The following is a 20,081-nucleotide window of genomic DNA, read 5'->3' as shown; positions in this document are numbered from 1 at the left end:
TCTGGAGAACAAGCCCTATGAGGAGCGGCTTAAGGAGCTGGGCATGTTTAGCCTGAAGAAGAGAAGGCTGAGAAGGGATATGATAGCCATGTATAAATATGTGAGAGGAAGCCACAGGGAGGAGGGAGCAAGTTTGTTTTCTGCTTCCCTGGAGACTCGGATGCGGAACAATGGCTTCAAACTACAAGAGAGGAGATTCCATCTGAACATGAGGAAGAACTTCCTGACTGTGAGAGCCTTTCAGCAGTGGAACTCTCTGCCCCGGAGTGTGGTGGAGGCTCCTTCTTTGGAAGCTTTTAAACAAAGGCTGGATGGCCATCTGTCAGGGGTGATTTGAATGCAATATTCCTGCTTCTTGGCAGGGGGTTGGACTGGATGGCCCATGAGGTCTCTTCCAACTCTTTGATTCTATGATTCTATGAAGGCACATACAGGCACATGCTATTTGCCTGGAGTAGAGCTGTGATTTTGAGTGATGAATGTGTCATTCAAGATGCATTGCCAACCTGTGAGAAATCCTAGGTGGCAAAAGAGACACATCTGCATTTGAATGACTAACCATAGGTCGGTCTTGCCATTTCCCCTGTCTGTGTAGAAAGCTTCATTATGTGCAAAGAGACTTCTCAGCATGGGAGTGGTTCAGACTCACAAGGGCACAAACATTAAAGAAAGAAAACCAAAGTTTGAAGGAGCTAAATTACTGAGTCTGTTGTTAAAGTGGCTGTAATTCTTTTCCCAGGCTAGGGAGGAACTTTTTCCCAGTGGTTTAACATCACTTCTGGTCATCCTACTGTTCTACTTTCCATGCCTGAGTTCTTGCAGATAATTATGGCTATATTCAAAATAGCTTTGGGGACCTCGACTAACAGTTACTGGGGGGAAAGGTGGACTGTATCTGACAGTTTTTTCAGTACATTCTGGAGCATGTAATTTCTCAAGATTATGATGGGAATTATGTAGTCTCTTAATAGCTGACACACTTGTTTAATATCGTGTCATGATCTTTTGATCTTGTCTTATATATTCTGGGTAATTTCAATGCAGTAGTTCATTCATAATGATGGCATCAACATGCTGCTGTACACTGGACTATTCCTGGTGACTTACATTGGACAAGAAGGTATCCAGTGCCTCCTTATGCAGTGAATTAGTTAGGCTGCCCAATGACTAAGGGCAGCTCTGCTTTCCTAACCCAAAACACCTGTGATTAGTGAAGAGGTTGGACAGGATGGCCCTTGTGGTCTCTTCTAATTCTGTAATTCTATGATGTTGTGTTCTGTCATCCTGGCACCAGTTGGCAGTTGTTATTCTCCTGGCAGTGATCACCCTCTTGCAGCTTTGCCAACATCACATAGGCTCTCAGCCATGGCCATCTTCTGCTTACAGATACAATTAGTGTAATTGCACATACTCGTCTAAATACCCTGAATGCATAACCCCTTTTTTGTGCTTGGAAGGGACACCGCCAATGAATAACAGGTGCTTTACGATATATTTCAAAGGACGTAATGGGTGAAACCACCACAGAGTATTCCCTGCCAAAGAAAACCCTGAAAAAGTCATGGGGGTCTCTATAAGTTGTCAGACATTTTGAAGACATACACACACACAGTCTAGGATTTGGGGGTGTCTAGTAGTCTTTTCCATGCAGACAGAAAATCTGTTTAGAACTTTCGTGCAATATAAGCTCTTGAATATAGTAAAAATACTCTTTGAGTAATACCATTTTACACCTTGCTCACTCCAAAGATTTTTAGAAGCCACACTTAACTTTTAAGGAGTGTAAGCATGACTCAATTGTGTACTATTAGGGATGTGTGTGAAAATAATCTTAATGAGTTCTAAAATGTATGAATGCATTGCATACCTATTGAACCTACAAAGATTGGTTAATTGTAGCAATTAAAGTAGCCCATTATGATTTGTATGGTATCAATTGTATTGTTAAAATCCATCAGCTGTATCAACACCTGTGATTGTGTTTGAGGTATCTCAGGAGAAGCCACAGCTTAACAGAATTTGCTGGTTAAAAAAATAATATTCTGATGTGGGTTTGCCATGTGTTCCACTAATATCAGTTAGACTTTGAAGGAAATTCACAATCTGCTCACCTCTGCTTCCTCTTCATCCTGGAGAGAAGTGACGAATGGAGTACTGCAGGGTTCCGTCCCGGGCCCCATCCTGTTCAACATCTTTATTAATGACTCAGATGAAGGGTTTGAAGGCATGATCATCAAGTTTGCAGATGACACCAAATTGGGAGGAATAGCTATTACTCGAGAAGACAGGAGCAGAATTCAAAACAATTTTAACAGATTAGAGAGATGGGCCAAAACTAACAAAATGAAGTTCAACAGTGACAAATGCAAGCTACTCCACTTAGTTGCCCTCAGAATAAAGCACCTTCCCCCAGCCCTCTATAAAGGCCAAATCCCATTGCTCCTCTCTTTCGGGACCCTCTTTTATAAATGCAGTTTTATCCCTATCTCGCCCAGGGTTTTAACCTTATAACATTTTACTTCATACATCTGGCCCACCTTCTGTGTTTCAGTTTTTTTAATGTTATTTTACATTGTTTCCTATATTTGTTATTTTATATATTTTATTATGATTTATTTTTTGTGTATCTTGTGTTTAATTATGTTGTGTTATTTTGGGCTTGGCCTCATGTTAGCCGCCCCGAGTCCCCTCTGGGGAGATGGTGGCGGGTTATAAATAAAGATGATGATGATGATGATGATGATGATGATTATTATTATTAGGCAGAAAAATGAAATGCAAAGATACAGAATAGGGGACACCTGGCTCGACAGCAGTATGTGTGAAAAAGATATTGGAGTCTTCATTGACAAGTTAAATAAGAGCCAACAATGTGATGCAGTGGCAAAAAGCCAATAGGCTTTTAGCCTTCATAAATAGAAGTCTAGTGTCTAGTTCCATAGAAGTAATGCCTACCCTTCTATTCTGCCATGGTCAGACCACACATGGAATACTGTGTCCAATTCTGGGCACCGCAATTCAAGGGAGATGTTGACAAGCTGGAATGTGTCCAGAGGAGGGCAACTGAAATGATCGAGGATGTGGAGAACAAACCCTATGAGGAGCAGTTTAAATATCTGGGCATGTTTAGCCTTCAAAAGAGAAGGCTGAGAGGAGACATGATGGCCATGTAAGGCTGAGAGGAGACATGATGGCCATGTATAAATATGTGAGGGGAAGTCATAGGGAGGAGGGAACAAACTTGTTTTCTGCTGCCCTGGAGACTAGCACGTGGAACAATGGCTTCAAACTATAGGAAAGGAGATTGCACATGAATGTGAGGAGGAAATTCCTAACTATGAGAGCTGTTCAGCAGTGGAATTTTCCCCCAGACTATGATGGAGGCTCTTTCTTTGAATGCTTTTAAACAAAGGTTGGATGGCCATCTGTTGGGGGTGCTTTGAATGCAATTTTCCTGCTTCTTGGCAGGGGGTTGGACTGGTGGCCCACGAGATCTCCTCCAACTGTATGACTCTATGATTTGGAAAAAGGAAAATAAATGTAAAATCTAAATTGGCAGATCAATCCATTCCTACCAAACATTGTTTCTTCACATCTCAGTTATAAATGGATGCAGACATAGGTAGGTGCATGTGTAGATAGGTTTTAGATGTCACTAAGTACATTGGCAGATTAATTGGCATAGCCTTCTAGTGTTTCGGCTAGATCTCCTATTGTTTGGTCAGAGTCTTGTTGCATCTGAAAGGTCTAGAGAGCAATATGTTGAGAAAGTCTGACTTGAGTAATCCAGCTTAATTTCCACTTCGCCAATCAAGTGCTAACCCATCCTTCACATACAGTTGGCTAGTTTAGTATTTTACTGTTAAAGAAATCTAATCATAACTGATTATTTTTGCTAGCAGTAACCTTTGAAAATGACCTCCATAATCTTTACTCTTTGGATACCATTAGTTTACTTTCAGCCACTGATTGGTGAATTTGGGTGTATCTGCACTGTAGAATTAATTCAGTTTGACACCACTTTAATTGATGTGACACAATGCTTGGGAATTGTGTTAGTTGTAGTTCTATGAGGCCTTTAGCCTTCTCTGTCAAAGAGTACTGGTGCTTCACTAAACTACAAATCCTAGGATTCCATAGTTTCAAGTCCTGGCAGTTAAAGTGGTGTCAAACTGCATTATTTCTACCCTTATTGTTCCTTCAGAGTAGAGATGTTCAATGAGTCCTAAGCAATATCTAAATCCTCTTTAATGAGTGGGTAAATGTCCTGCTCTTCTGGGATGTGCTAACCACAGGAAATAAAGGACAACATGACAAATTACGCTTTGCTTGAAGCTACAGTAGTAAGTCATCTGTGACCCCATGAACAATATAAAATCCTAGCTCTTTTGGAAGAGTGTTGCTGATTGCATGCAAATATTGCCAGAAAAAGCTAATTTCCAGAAAAGTCTGGAAATTATCCTGCTAAATTCACACTCTGACCCAATGTTAGAGCAAAAATATCCAAACTATGATAAGTGAATAGGCTTGAGAGAGCTCCATGTGAAGCTGAGAAAAAGCGTGCTGGTGTCTTAAATCTGCTGAATGAACGAAATCTCAGTGGAAAGCTGAGGCTAGCTATGGAGCAAATCAGAAAATGTTGGTAAAGCATCACGTTGGCTGAAGGTTGTACGTTATATAAATGTCTAGACATCTTCTGTCAAGAAATGGTGATACTTTTTTTTTTTTTACTGCAGTTTGGATGTGATTGCATTGGGCTGCATTGTAGACATGGTTGCACCAGTTTCAGAGTTCCACCAGTTTCACCAGTTTCAGAAACTGTCAGTAAATATAAGAATATAAGAAAATATAAGAAAATTCTTGTCTCATCCAGTACAATTCTCCTACCCAGTATTAAAATTACGACTTAAAAATCACACCTAATCCAGCAAAGATGTGCCACACGTGCAACTTCCTTGTTCACAGACTGTGAGCAGACAGTCTGAATCTATATCTCCCTCTGCATGGGGGCATCTGTTTGGAGGGCATGAGAGTACATATCCTCACTGGGACCAATACATCCTGAATGTGACTAGTTGCTTGTTACCCAAGCTAGATAGCAGCGCATATAAATCCAAGACATTTCATCTCTCTCTTTTAGGCACAATGTTCCGCAAGAAGAAGAAGAAACGCCCTGAAATCTCTGCCCCGCAGAACTTTGAGCATCGTGTACACACCTCATTTGATCCAAAGGAGGGGAAATTTATTGGCTTGCCTCCACAATGGCAGAATATTCTGGATACTCTGAAACGGCCGAAACCTGTTGTAGACCCTTCAAGGATTACTCGGGTGCAGCTTCAGCCTATGAAGGTGAAAAAAATATATACTTAGATTTCTCAAAACAGTAACTGGTAACTGTCATTATTATGATAATGATGAATATGCAAACAAATGAAGAAATGTGGAGTATTGGGAAAACATTGCTGAGGAGAACTATCAAAAGTGTTTCAGTTGTAATTATTAACCATGAAGCTGTGGGCATTTTGGCTTTCCAGTGTATCCATGTTAATTTGTTCTAGGGACAAAGAACCTTCCTTAAAACATAGGAGTTGTGGCATGAGTTTTTATGGGCTAGAGTCCATTTCATCAGAAGCAAAGTATGCATTCTACTTGCATCATCAATTCTTCTGCAGTGTGTATGATCCATTCTTGTAGACCCGAATTGTGGTGGAATAGTTGAGGTTGCAGAATAGTTCTTAGGAAAGGATAGTGTTTTAGGAACAGGAACATTCTTTTTCAGTATTATAGCTGAATAAAGGACTGGCAGTACTAGCATTATGTCACTGCAGTTGAATCAAACAGTAGTTCCAGATGGTCGCTTCCTCCAATGACATGAGCACTGAGATAGAAACAGAGTGGGTGGAAGAGGTAATGGAAGAGGTGCAACTTAGCTTTGAGTCTTGTCACTTATGACTATCTCACTGGGCTGGGAGTTTATTTCAGCTAGTTCTGTACCCTTGACCTGTTCCAATTTGTTAAGAACAATCCTAATTAATCACTTGTCATAAAACTCATACTTTCCCCATTAGCTTTTCAAATGTTCCCAGTTTTGCTTCCTTTCCCCTCTTTGCCCTCAGTGTTGTTCTGTTGGTTCAAACTGTGTTCAAAATTAACCATCTTTGATCCTATCCCAGGAGAAAAGTGGGGTATGAATTCAGTTAATCAAGCAGTCAATCAGTGTATTTAACTCAGCAGGGGAAGAGGGGAGGCAAAATCTTGCCCTTTCCAAGGGATCAGGCAAAAGCAAACTGCTGCAACCTCTCTTTGTGTTCTTCCTCAAAATATTGAAAAATTGACCTCATTTTGACATTACTGGCCACATGTGTCCTGGTTTTCATCTGTTTCCTCCCCCCTCCACATATATCTGCCGCTGTCACTTTCCCAAACCAGTCTATCTTTGACACAGCAAGTCAGCATGCTAATAAAAAGCAAATGAGCATGGCACAAACGTGTGCCTACACAAGTAGACTGATTTATGACCAGGGAAACTTTGAACTTAGGGAAGGTGTGTTCTCAGAGCGGGAAAAACCCAGCTTCAGGCATCTTTCTCTAGTATAGGATACACTGTTGAGTAACTAAATGAAGTGTTTGCTAAGCCACACAAAAAACAAACAGAGACATGTTAGCTGTAAGGGAAAATAATAAAAATTATATCAATGGTATGCCTTTATCAGACCCACCCAGAGTCACAAAATAGTGTGCAACCTTTCAAGTTTAGTTTCAGATATATTTATTAGATGGTCAATAGATGAATCATAGTTGGGATTTTAGGCATATGAGTAAAATGAGCCTGAGCTAAGGATCACTGTTAAGAATCTAAAATCACCACTTCTTGATGACAAGCCTGGACAAGTGGTTAACCTGCAAATGGAATCCCTGTTGAACAGGTTCCTTGGTGTGGTTTTAGACCACCATGTTCACTTGCATGCCAATAATAATAATAATAATAATAATAATAATAATAATAATAATTTATTTGTAGCCTGCTCCATCTCCCATAGGGGGACTCAGGGTGACTTACATAAGGCCACGCCCATCAATACAATAAACAACAGTATTACACAAAAACATAAAATGCAAAAACCAATATTATAGACAACACAGCAATATAAAATCAAAACACAAGGAATTGACCTCATTTTGTCAAATGTTTGGAAGACCTTCTTTTTTGATCTTAGACATGCTTGTTAACCCCTGCTGTACATGGTTGGTAGATTGTGTTCAATTTGATGGAGCACATGAGTTTCAGATGCCTGACATGAGTCCACCAAAAAATGTGTCCACCAAAAAATTCGTAACAAATCGGTGGAGTCAAGAAATAAATAAGTAATATTATATATGCCTAAAATCTATTTCCAGTAATTTTCAAGAAATAAATATTTCTAATAAAGGAATTATTTGGGGCATACAATTTTGTAGGCTCTAAAGACACAGTAGACCTGAATAGATGTGAAAGTTGGGTGTGACTCTTTCCACTAGAGGACATTTAATTACTTTTGTTGTAAACAAACCAACTGTTATAACAAAGACCAGACACAATTTCAACACTCTTGGTTTCCTCAGTGGCAAATATTGAAATCCAGTATTTTATATCTTCTAATTCTTCCTCCCAGTCAGAGCTGAAAGTATTAGTTTAAAAAACATCTGCGTAATAAGACTCAAATACACAAAGTCCCTAAACGGCCACAGTTCGATATTCAGCAAACACATTGGTGTAGAGTTGCTCACATAATAAGAATAGAAATGACTTTCATCTTCCCCATGTGTAGTCCAACACTGAAGCTCAAAGTTTCTCTTTATATGGCCTCCTACCCTGATATCAATTTTTATATTTATAAGGTTTGTGAGTCAGGTTGTGTCTTCCCTTCTTTTGTTGGGCTTCGCAAAGAAATGTGTGTCACTTCATGGCTACAGTATCAGTTAATGACATGGACTTATGAAAGAGCAATTACAGAGGAGATGTGCCACAAGGATGTTTCATATGACCAGAAAGCTCCCTCAGATCCTACATATTTTAGACAAGACAGTGCATTTATATTCTGCCCTTCTCACCATGAAGGGGATTCAGGGCAGAGCACAACATATACATGACAAACATTCCATGCCGGAACATACAATAACTAAAAATATACATAAAATCAGATTGTGTCTACTTTAAAATCAATTGTTTAAACCCTCTCAAACACCATGCTGGCTCTGGTCTGCAGAGTGGGTTTCCTATTATTGCCTTGTTACACGGTCCCAAAGGCTTGGTCCCACAGTCAGGTTTTTAACCATCTTTCTGAAGTCCGGAGGGAGGGGACTGATCTAATCTAGCCAGGAAGGAAGTTCCATAGCCAGTGGGCAATAACTGAGAAGGCCCTCTCTCTCCCATCCAATGTGCCTGTGACTGTGGTGGGACCAAGAGCAAGACCTCTCCAGAAGATCTTAGTCTTTGCGGTGGTTCATAAAGGGAAATGCGTTTGGCCACGTTAAATGGGCCAGGGCTGTTTAGGGCTTTATAGGCCAAAGCTTATAAAGAGAAATTACACCATGAGGAATGAAATGCACACATTCCTGCCTTTCTTGCAAGGTAAAACAGACTGAGAGTCACTTCCTTTTAATCAAAAGCTGACACCACTTGTGTCATTTCTAAAATTTCAATCTTAACATGTGGAAATTCCAACATGTAGCAGTATTTTTAGAAGGGACTTTTCAGATTCACTTCACTTCCTAAATAATGAAGTACTTACTTACTTAGGTGATCCCTCATTGTCTGAGTATGATGGCCTTCCAAGTTCTTGGAAGATGCCTATATCCGATCAACACACAGTCTTCGCAGAGTGAGGGTCCCAACCAGTCCCAATCGCAGAGTTACGGTCCCAATCCGTTGCAGCCTTCTTCCACCTTCACAGCCATTGTACCATGTACCATGTTATCTTCCACCTGATCTATGTTGAGGTTTTCAGATTGTGCTCTTTCTGGACCTCCCCTGTGCCCCCCCCCCCCCGAGTGCAATAATCTGGTTGTTACACCCACACATTCATTGGAACACCCAAGTCACCTCATCACAACAAGGTGACAATCCATCGAGGAGAAAATAATGAAGTAGCTTTAGGCATATTAGTGAAACGGTTCTTGCCAGCAATGAAAAGTCTCTTAAGTCAGTTCTGCTCCAGGTTTCTAATGCAAGGTTTATTAAATGATTCAAGATAAATGAGCAAGGAAAGTGAGATGTTTCACCAGTGTCTGACTTTACTTGGATATAGTTGCTAAATAAGTTTAACACTTGCTTAAAAGCAAAGACAGCATTGTTGTACTGTAGAAATGATAGGATTGCTTTTGAAGCTGAAGCAAGGAGCAGTCCTCAATACAAGAAAGAAAGGGCCTGCTCAAGCTAATTCATATCTAAGACAGAGTTCTGACTGAAGGTTTTAGTGAGTGGAAAGGAAACATCTTATCAAATAGGACCTTGTGACTTTTCATATATTTGACAGTGCTTAACACTTTTATTACCCCACAGACATGGCTTTAACCTGCCTGCTAAATTTCTCCGATGTGTACTTTGATCAGGGATGGGCAACTTCAGCAAGAACAGGGACCAGACTTACCTCTGCGAAATTTATCCTGGTCATGTAGCAGTGGCAAACCAAAAGTATATCTGGGTTAGAACAAAGCAGGCATGCCTTGTTTTCAAGGAGAATTGTATTTCAAAAGAAATTTTGTTTCTTTTCTGCTTTTGACAGACCTCCCCTGGAATAGTGTGTCCCATTCTAGTAGGGTATTGACAAGCTGGATGCATTCAGAAAAGGTCAGACAAGATGATCAAAGGTCAGGAAACGTTTGAGAAATGACTTTGGGAATTTTATATATTTAGTTTGGAAAAGGGAAGACTGAGAGGCCCGATGATAGCCATCTTTGAGCATCTAAAGCAAGCATAGGCAAACTTTGGCCCTCCAGGTGTTTTTGACTTCAACTCCCACAATTCCTAACAGCCAGTAGACTGTTAGGAAGAGTGGGAGTTGAAGTTCAAAATACCTGGAGGGCAGAAGTTTGCCCATGCCTGATCTAAAGGTATGTCATGTAGAATACAGAGGAAACTTGTTTTCTCTTGCCCCAAATAATAGACCAAGATTCCACCTAAAATTAGGAAGAACTTTCTTTGTTGTAAAAGCTGTTCAACCATGGAATGGAGTGCCTTGGAGCACAGTGGTCTCTATTTCTGTAGAGGTCTTAAACATTGAATATATGAGCACCTCTCAAAATCCTTTAGTGGTGTATTCCTGCATGGCAGGGAGTTGGACTAAATGACCTCTTCCAACTCTAAGTTCAATAATTCAGGGGAAGCTTTTTCTGATTGTGTTCCATGCCTCATGTGCACTTTATTTTCACTCAGAAATTAACTTTATTTTGCTGCTGCACAAGTTTGACAGTAGTGGCATCAAGGACTTTATGCAAAAATATGTATTGCCCATATGACTTAAGATTAAGTACTCTGCTCATGTTACTATTATGGAAGAGAGTGTTTGGCAGGCATAAGGATACTTACAGAGACTGGGGTTAATACGTTGCTTTTGTAACACGGTCCTTTTTACATTTGCAGTTAGCAATGTGGTGGCCAGTTTAAACCTAGTTTGATGAGATCAGTTACACATGGCAAAACATTTGTGTATAATAGCCCCCGGTGTGCTTGTAGCCATTTCAGCTATGTACCTAGAAGCCTTTCATATTGCACCAACATAAATGCAATGTCTGCAATTGAATGGAATCTTTCTTTATGTCTCCGGTTTTCCATACGGAACTATGTTTCGTACTGAATTCTGAGCAGCATCTAATATGCTAGTTATCAAATTGAATGTGCCAGAGTTTCCTGCCATTTTATCAATTAGCTTACACACATGTGCGAATTGACTCAGATAGTGCATTACTTTAGCTGTTCTACCTTAAGTGACACATGTCGGGATCCATGTCTGTTTTCACTGCTGCAATTATTTCAGTATGTCTTTTATGGAAGTGCTCAGTTGTTAGCAAACAGAAGAAATTCTATTTCTCTCTAGGGAAAGATTTCTTTCATACCGGTTGGGAACTGTGCCAAGAGAATGCATAGGCATTGTATTGGGCCTCCCTGTGGAGAAATTGATGATGTTAGTTAATAGATTCTTCGGTTTTCCACTTCCTAAGTAAATGAACTGACTAAGCTGCATGGCAGATAAGTATAGCAGAGATAGCAGTCTGGGTTGGCCAACTTGTAGATATTGCCTATGATAATCAGCATAATCTTCACATGGCCCAAATATGATTTGGCTCAGAATGGGGCCCGGTTCCTACTGTGAGTGAGTTTGTCTGTTGAGCTAACATGTTAGAACCTAAAGCTATTATTATCACAGACTTAGTGTTGCACATTATTTTCACCTCAGCATTTCAATGTATCCCTCAGCAAGGGGCAGCAGGAGACTGAACAAGACTGTAGACGGAATCCGGCATCTAGTTAAAAGTAAAGGCATAGGTCACAAGTGTATGTATTAGGTGTATGGCTTTTTGTTCTCATGTTTCGTGTGAGACAGATTTAGCAGCAACTTTGTATAATCCTGTTTTCAGATAGGGCCAGACCTTTTTCAAAACATTCAGAAAGCTTTTCTAAATCTAAAGCTTCCAATTGTGTTAGAATACAATTTCCATCATCCAGAAGAACATGCTGGGTGAGTTTAAGGATATTAGACATAAAGCAAAATGTGATTCTTTTTTAAAACCTGTAATTTAAGATTCAATTATTTTGCATTTCAGTATTGTGGTAATGAGTATAGGCCAGGATGGGAAAGGTATAGCCTGAGGACCCTATATGATCCCCAAAACACTCTGCTCCTGGTTATTTTTCCACATCTGGAAGCCTTCAGGAGTGTCAGTATTGTAGGCATACTCTACATTTCACAGATGAAAACTGGGATATGTAACCAAGCAACATCAGAGTCTAATCAAGATGTTGACAGTTAGTAATGAGGATGACACAAGGTATTGTCTAAGGCTTTCATGGCCAGAATCACTGGGTTGTTGTGAGTTTTCTGGGCTGTATGGCCATGTTCCAGAAAGTGTTAATGTTTCAGTTGGCCACCTTGATTAGCATTTAATGACCTAGCAGAAAGACACAAGTTGAGAGATGCTACAGGAGTTTGCTTTTGCTTGCGTCTGTTGGGAAGAGCAAGATTCCTCCACCTGTTCTCTCTCTCCTTTCCCCCTCCCCCCACTTGATTGAGAGGAAACTGCTGTTGTGTTTTGAGTTCAGTTTGCAGCAAGAGGACAAAAGGGGGGTAGTGTGAGGAGAGAAGAGAATCTAGGATCTTTTAAAGGCAGGTGAAAGATTGGGTTGGCAAATGATTAATCATACCTGTCCCTAACAAATCACAATAACTGCAGGTTTTTAAATCCCTACCATACCTACAAAAAAACCCTGAGAAGTACCTAACTTCACATCAATTTCATATTCAATTTGTACTTTTCAAAGTTGTAACAACTAGTAGAACCATTGACTCATTGAGCATTTGGTAAGTTATCAAATTTGCAAGTTTCACTAATTCAGTGGGTCTATTCTGATTGGGACTAGGAATTGGATTCACTCTGTGTTGTAAACCCATGTTCCCATTTGCACAGAGAATCCCTATCTTAACTAGTGTTTGAACCTGAGGCGCTACAATACTAACTTTTCTTCTTCCCTTTGCCCTGATCTTCTTTCTCCTTGTCTTTTGTGGTAGAAGGTTGTGAGAGCCAGCACATTTGAAGTGGAAGGATATATCTCTGGGATACTGAATGATATCCAAAAGCTTTCCCTCATCAGCTCTAATACTCTGAGGGGGAAGAGCCCAACTAACAGAAGAAGAGCCCAATCACTGGGACTTCTTGGGGAAGATGAACCTACTGACATGTATCTACAGTGCCCTGAGCCAGACTGGACAGACAAATATGGAAACTACCTCAACTGCAATGGTGGATCCAAGTCATCTAGAAGGCAGACCTTGTGGCCAGATTATAAACCCATCATGGATGGACCGGCTCATTCCAATGGCCTTGTAATGAAAGCTCAGTCCCTTGGTCCATCGGAGTTCCACAGCACAAATAGCCGATTTGTCCCACTTCCTTCAAGTTTTCATCACCAGCAATACATCCCAGTTCCTACAGTAAACCAAGAAAATGCTGGAGGGAGAAGGAACTCAGAAGAGCGCCATCCTCCACCTTACCAGGGAGCCCCTGCTAATTCAAGGCCACCTGGGGAAGGCAGTCCTGGCTCCAAGTCGAGGGAAAACAGCTTAAAAAGAAGATTGTTACGAAGTATGTTCCCCTCATCCAGCACCACAAACAAAGCCGGAATCAACCAGCAGATAAAGGTATGTTTACTTGGTGCTCGAGTGGGGGCTTTCAAGCTTTAGAATTTTACTTCCAAGGCCAATGCCATTTTGAAGGCAAATATGACTGTAGCTTCTGACAGATTAAGGCTAATATTAAGAGATTATGCTTGCATTGCAAAATATGAAGAAACTATTAGTCTAAACTGGCACTGGTGTTAAGTCACAAACACATCACGCATAGTAAGTGTGGGCATATCCTGTTGCCACACCTATATTGTTTCTCATAAGTAACCAACAAGGGAGCCAAAGCAAACAAACCAAAAAATTACATGTCTACAGTCACAGTAATCTGTGTCAGTATCAGTATGCATAGTGTCTGTTGTTTCTAGCCTGTCAGGTTTTGTCTGAAAATGTATGTTTCCAATGTGATTATTTGGAAATGCAACCTCCTCCCATGTCCTTTGTGAACAAAAGTTTCAGGTTTACCAAGGCTTAGAGGTGGGAATTCACAGTACATGCCTTTTTCCTTTCAAAATGGTTTTTTTTACTGCAAAATAGAAAAAGGTCAATGCCAGCACTTGAGAAAGTTAGATTTTTTTGGAATACAAACCCAAAAAGACACAAGCAGGAAGCATGGGCCATAACCCACTTGCCTGCTCACTAACTTACCTTCTCACTAACCAAGAGCACTTCTGTTTTGTTTGGATTAGGGTTTAGACATAGAATTAGTACTAAATAAAAAGTCTTGCAATTAAGTGGAAAATAGGGGAACATTAGCATGCTGGATCTGAAAATTCTAAATTACCTCTCCCAGTGGTTTCATCTAGATATTAAACAAGACAGGTGGCTCTGGCCCGTGGTGAAAAGGTCAAACAGGATTTTCCCATTTCCACTTTTTTAACTTGCCCCTTCAAGAAGGACTTGAGATTACTGTTAAATAGTGTCTTCATCCCAGAGAAACAGCCCAGAGGGATTCTTTTGTTGTTGTGTGCATTCAAGTCATTTCTAATTTATGGGGATCCTAAGGCAAATATGTGCTGACATTTTCCTTAAAAGATTTGTTCAGAGGGTAATTGCCATTGCCTTCCTCAGGCTGAGAGTGTGATCTGTGACTTTTCATGGCAGATGGAGATTTGAGCCCACTCCAGAGTTCTAGTCCAACGCCAAAATCACTATACTATGCTAGCTCTCTACCTAGAACAGTGGTTCTCAATCTGTGGGTCCCCAGGTGTTTTGGCCTACAACTCCCAGAAATCCCAGCTATTTGTCTAGCTCTTAGGATTTCTGGGAGTTGAAGGCCAAAACATCTAGGGACCCACAGGTTGAGAACCACTGACCTAGAAGGCTACCATGGTCAATAATACTAAAAGCCACTGAGAAGTCCTGAAAGACCAACAGATACATTCCCCCTGTTAAGTTCCCTGCATAGGCCATCCAGTGAGGTGAAGAAACCATATCTGTTCTATAACCAGGCCTGAAGTCATATTGAAATAGATCTTCCGTATATAACCTTCCCATCCAAGAACAGTTGACAGGTGTTTACCGTTCTGTTCCAGGGAGCTCTTGTGCTTCACCAGAATTCCATAGAATGCAATTATGGTAGTTAACGTGGAATCATTGCACTATCCCTGGCCCTATGATACTTTGTTGCACTAGCCCTTGCCCGCCCTTTCATAGCAGACCACGTCCAATTCGTAATTCTGTCCATTCATATTTTGAATCCCTTCTGATGGAGTAACATTGAAACTGACTTTTAATTTTTTTTTGTGACTGTTTTAATAGGATTTCTGTTTATGTTTTATAAGGTTTAATTTTGTTGTATTTTTTTTGTTTGGCAATTGAATGTTTTGCCTTATGTTGGAAACCACCCTGAGGAGATAGGGCAGTATATAAATAAATTATTGTTATTATTATTAAACTGTGTAGTACAAAAGGGCCACATTTCCCCATCTCCCCCTCTAAATGAGCATTCTCTAACAATGAGGATGGAAAGTTATGTGAAGGAAAATGTGTTAAAGGATAGTGGGGCTAAAGATAACAATGTGGCATAGCTGATAAATGTTTAGTTATAGAGTAAATCTAAAATCCTAAGGCCTGAGTTCAGATCCCAGCTAAGCCACAAACTTCAAACATTCTTATTCAGCTTAAACTTATCCGATACAGTTGTTGCAATAAGAGAAAGAGGAGTTACATCCTCATATTGGGGTTGAGTCTTTGGAAGAAGGGCAAGAGGCAAATGTAGTAAGTAGCATTATCTTTTCAAGTTGATACTGACACTATATTTTTATTGGTTCAACCTGTTGACTATAAAAACAATCCTTTTATTAGGCAAGATATAACACACACACTAAAATGGATGAAGCAGAACAAGGAGAGGAGGAAAAAAGTCTGACTTGATGATGAGGTCACACGTTTAGATCTAGTTCTTAGTTCCAAGTAGCATCTCATTGAGTCAATGACAACTTATTAAGGGCGAGTCAACACTGGCTGCTAAATACAGGGCTGGAGGTGCCAGACGCACCCAGCTGAACCTGAGGCAGCACTTTGTTGGCACCTACACAGTCTAGCTGGGCTGAGATTGCATCAGTCTCACTGGACTGTCACTGTACCCTCTGTGTCACCACTACTGCTCCGTTAGCCACAGGTCTCCTTGCTATTGTGACCACCCTGTTCTGACATCTGCAGAGGTACCTGTATGATCAGCAAGAAGGAAGAGGGCAATCTTTTCCAAAAGTGAAGTAAAGTAGGCTTAACACTTAAAAATCTGCAATGCTTACCAGAAGTCAACAAACATCATGCTGACAGTTCAACAGGGAATTTAAGGCATGTCTAGATTTTCTTGCCCATTTAGATTTGCTCTAAGCCAACAATTATGTAAGCCTCATTAATATAATTCATAATTGTAGTTGGCATTAACAACTAGGTCAAGATGTCTGCATGGTCATCATTTGCTTTTAGATCTCAAGGCAAAAATGAGATGAGGTAGGGAAAAGGAGGCAGACATAACATCTAAACCTATTTCAGTATATCTCATTCCCCTGGACATCTATGGTTCAATATGATTTTATGCTTGTGCTTTTGGGGGGCTTATCATTAAAACAAAAGGAGTCTGTGATTTTGTGATGTGATTTTATATGTTTTTATGGTTTTAACCTGGATTGATTTAATATAAATGTTGTTTAATACAGTTTTGATATTTGTATATTTTAAGTTGTATTGAAATGCTTTTAGTTGTGAGCCACCTTGAGTCTTCGTATGGAGAGAGAAAGCGGGATATAAATAAACATAATAATAATTATTAATATTACAGATTCATTATTATTATTATTTGTTTCTTATATGTCACTCCCTAGGCCTCGGGACAGAGTACAACATAGTTGAAATACACAGACAAAAATATAAAGCTATTCAAAACACATGGATTAAAACAGACATACGATTGAAACATACATTAAAATAATTCATATCAATTAAATGTTGATTTAAAATTCATAATTTAAAATTGACTGTGTAGCCCTGCTAGATGAGAGAGGTATATAATTTTGTTTAAATTCTGACACCCTGTTTAGGTGCTGAATCTCTTCCGACATGTCATGCCCCAGTCAAAAGGCAGCTAATGAAAAGGTCCTCTGAGTGGCAGTGGCCAGTTGAGTTCTGCCTGGTAAACATCTGCCAGAGGGCCTATGTTTATGGGGCAATCCTATAGGCAACCTGGGCCCAAAGTATGTGGGGCTTTAAAGCTAATAACCAATATTTTGTACTTTGCAATGAAACTAATTAGCTTAAGAACGGTGCAAGAACATCCAGTATTCCTTGGTATTCATTTCTTGTACCAAACAAAAATAAGTGTAAACACTAATAATAGGCTTTACAAATCTTTAAACAAAATATTTATGAATATCCATATCTAACTGAAATAAGTGTAAATAATTTGGTTGAAATGTATTAAGAAGCAACGATAATGAAAGAATAAAATTATTTTAAAAATGAAACTAATTGGCAACCAATGGTTTTAATATACAGTAAGTGTGATATGCTGACTCCTGGATTTACCTGTTACCAATCTGGTTTTGAACTAATTGGAATTCCTGAGCTTGATACAGAATAGAGCCCAATGTACAGCACATTGCAGTAGTGCAACCTTGAACTTAGTATCTTTAGGTCTTCTGATTCTAGGAAGGGCACAACCGGTGTGTCAGTCAAGGACTAGGAAGGATACTTTCCAGACTCTTAGAATGTTAACCAGTTTCTTAATGACTAACAAAGTTTATTCTAAGATAGCTAAGAGGAAGAAATCCAGTTGGATGCCCATCATATCCAACTGACCCAAAATGTGTTTGCAAATGACATTTTGTTGGAGCACAAAAGTGGTACACCAGATAGGCTGCAGTCTATGGCTTCCTGATCAGTGTTTCTGTTGATGCTGCCCAACTGGCCCGCTGCCATCTCCAAGCACTTGCAGGGTTCACCAGTAGCTTATTCCATATTCATCCTTTCATTTAAGAAGAAAGGGCTCACAAATGTATTTGCTTCAAGAAGAGTGTAACTATTTAAATTGTTTAATGATTTGACCCTTTTTAGGTCAACAAAGCATAGTACACCAAAGAATAAAGAAAAGGAAAGTAGTTTCAAAGGAGGGAAATTGATGGTTACAGATACATTGACTTGGGAATGAGTTGTTGTGGATAAATGTATGTCCATTTAGACAAGTGTGTGGTTGTTAGTTTTTTTTCTCCCCTTTAAAAAAAACCCTGGTACATAGGAGATGTGTTGGGTACACGAGCTAATATTTAAAAGGACAAGTGTCGAGAGCAGCATTTCTTAACCTGGGGGTCGGGACCCCTGGTGGGGCTTCAAAGGGGTCACCAAAGTCCATCAGAAAACACATATTTCTAATGGTCTTAGGTGCCCTTTTGGCTGAGAAGGCTGAAGATCTCTCCACCTGACCTTCTCTTCCTTTTTGGAAAACAGATTGCTTATCTCCCACCAAAAGCCTTTCTCCGCTGTGATAGGCTATTCCTGAGACAAGTTCTATGTGGCAAATTTACTAGTTCCATCACCAGTTTGGCACAGAGTGCTCTCTGAGTGTTGGTAACTACAACTCCCAGAATTCAAAAACAGCTCCCCTCAACCTGACCAGTATGCAATGTTGGCCATGTTGGTAGTGTGCCAAGTTTGGTGCAGATCCATTGTGGGCTGAGTTTTGAATGCTCTTTGATTGTAGGTGAACTATAAATCCCAGCAACTACAACTCAAGGTCTATTTTCTCCAAATTCCACCAGTGTTCACATTTGGGCATATTGGGTATTCGTGCCAAGTTTGGTCCAATACATCATTGTTTGAGTCCACACAGCTCTATGGATGTAGGTGAACTACAACTCCAAAACTTGAAGTCCATGCCCACCAACTCAGTATTTTCTGTTGGTCATGAGAGTTCTGTGTGCCAAGTTTGGTTCAATTCCATCCTTGGTGGAGATCAGAATGCTTTTTGATTGTAGATTAACTATATATCCCAGCAACTGCAACTCCCAAATGACAAAGTAAACACCCCTCGGCAACCTCACCAATATTCAGATTTGGGCCTATCGGGTATTTGTGCCAAATTTGGCCCAGTGAATGGAAATACATCCTGCAGATCAGATATTTACATTACGATTCTAAACAGTAGCAAAAGTGCAGTTATGAAGTAGCAATGAAAATAATTTTTGGTTAGTGGTCACCACAACATGAGGAACTATACTGAGGGGTTGTGTCATTAGAAAGGTTGAGAAACACTGGTCTAGAGACACCCACGAGGGCTTTCTTTAGGGGCTCTAGGTTACCTAAAATAAACCTTTAAAACAAAGTTTGAGGTTTGAAAATATTATTCTTTCAGGAGCATGTCTGAACTGGAAAGGAATGGAGGGGTGGTACAGCTAGACGATGGGGAAATAAAATCCAGCATGTAGTCACTTGCAGTTCTGTGTGTGTGTGTTTGTCCTACCTTTAATGTACTATGGAAAGTAAATTTGCAATACCTTTTACATGTACATTGGGGTCAATGGGGTAAAAAACAAGGTTTAGTTAAGATAATGTACTGTGTGTAGTCTAGGTGGAGTACACATATTGGGAGAATAGAAAACTTCCCCTTCTCCCTGTTTTATTAGATTTCAGAGCCACTCCTCTTTACAAATAAGTCACAGATAACAGGAGCATAGCAGGCTTAGCAAGTTTCAGGGTTGTAGCTGTCTTTTTTCTTAAGTCACAAACCATTGACACAAACCTTTCCAGTTCTGTTGGCCCAAATTTGGTTTCTGATATGTTTGTGTTTCACTGCAACTATGGTAGGGTGTGATACTTGTGAATATGCTATGAAGAGCCAGTGTGATGCAACAATGGGAATGATAGCTTTCTCCAGCTCCAGCTATGAAGATCGTTTATATTTATTTTGACATTTTTGTTGTTTTATCAATATGTTTATTAATGTTTTATTTTGTTTATGTATCATGATTTGCTGATTTGTCAGTGAATGAATGTTGTTTGTCCTGGTTGGTTGAGTATTACTATGTATATTGCATTTTTTTCTTTTGTGAGCCACCCCAAATCCCTTCAGAGAGAGAGGGCGGGATATAAATAAAGTTTTTATTCGTTTATTTATTATTTGTTTATTTATATCCCGCCTTTCTCTACCCCGAAGGGGACTCAAGGTGGCTTTACATCTGGCAACTATTTGATGCCTTTAGACAA

General features: G+C 39.8%; 1 protein-coding gene across 8 annotated transcripts in view; it reads left to right on the top strand.

The window, feature by feature from the left end:
• PAK6 (p21 (RAC1) activated kinase 6) overlaps positions 1-20,081 on the top strand; it is a 77,245-nt gene that overhangs the window by 38,502 nt on the left and 18,662 nt on the right. For 7 of the 8 annotated variants that reach the window (XM_060760221.2, XM_060760266.2, XM_060760213.2 and 4 more), the window contains 2 exons: positions 5,141-5,349; positions 12,765-13,394. In XM_060760221.2, coding sequence (XP_060616204.2) covers positions 5,146-5,349; positions 12,765-13,394 — 834 coding nt within the window. In that variant the 5' untranslated portion in view covers positions 5,141-5,145. The remainder of the gene's footprint in view (positions 1-5,140; positions 5,350-12,764; positions 13,395-20,081) is intronic. The other variant, XM_060760273.2, reaches the window with a different exon arrangement.

Source organism: Anolis sagrei, chromosome 1 (genome assembly GCF_037176765.1).
Source record: "Anolis sagrei isolate rAnoSag1 chromosome 1, rAnoSag1.mat, whole genome shotgun sequence".
In the NCBI taxonomy this organism is placed as follows: domain Eukaryota; kingdom Metazoa; phylum Chordata; class Lepidosauria; order Squamata; family Dactyloidae; genus Anolis; species Anolis sagrei.
Note: the sequence above shows the minus strand (reverse complement) of the source record. Positions and strands in the feature narration are given on the sequence as shown.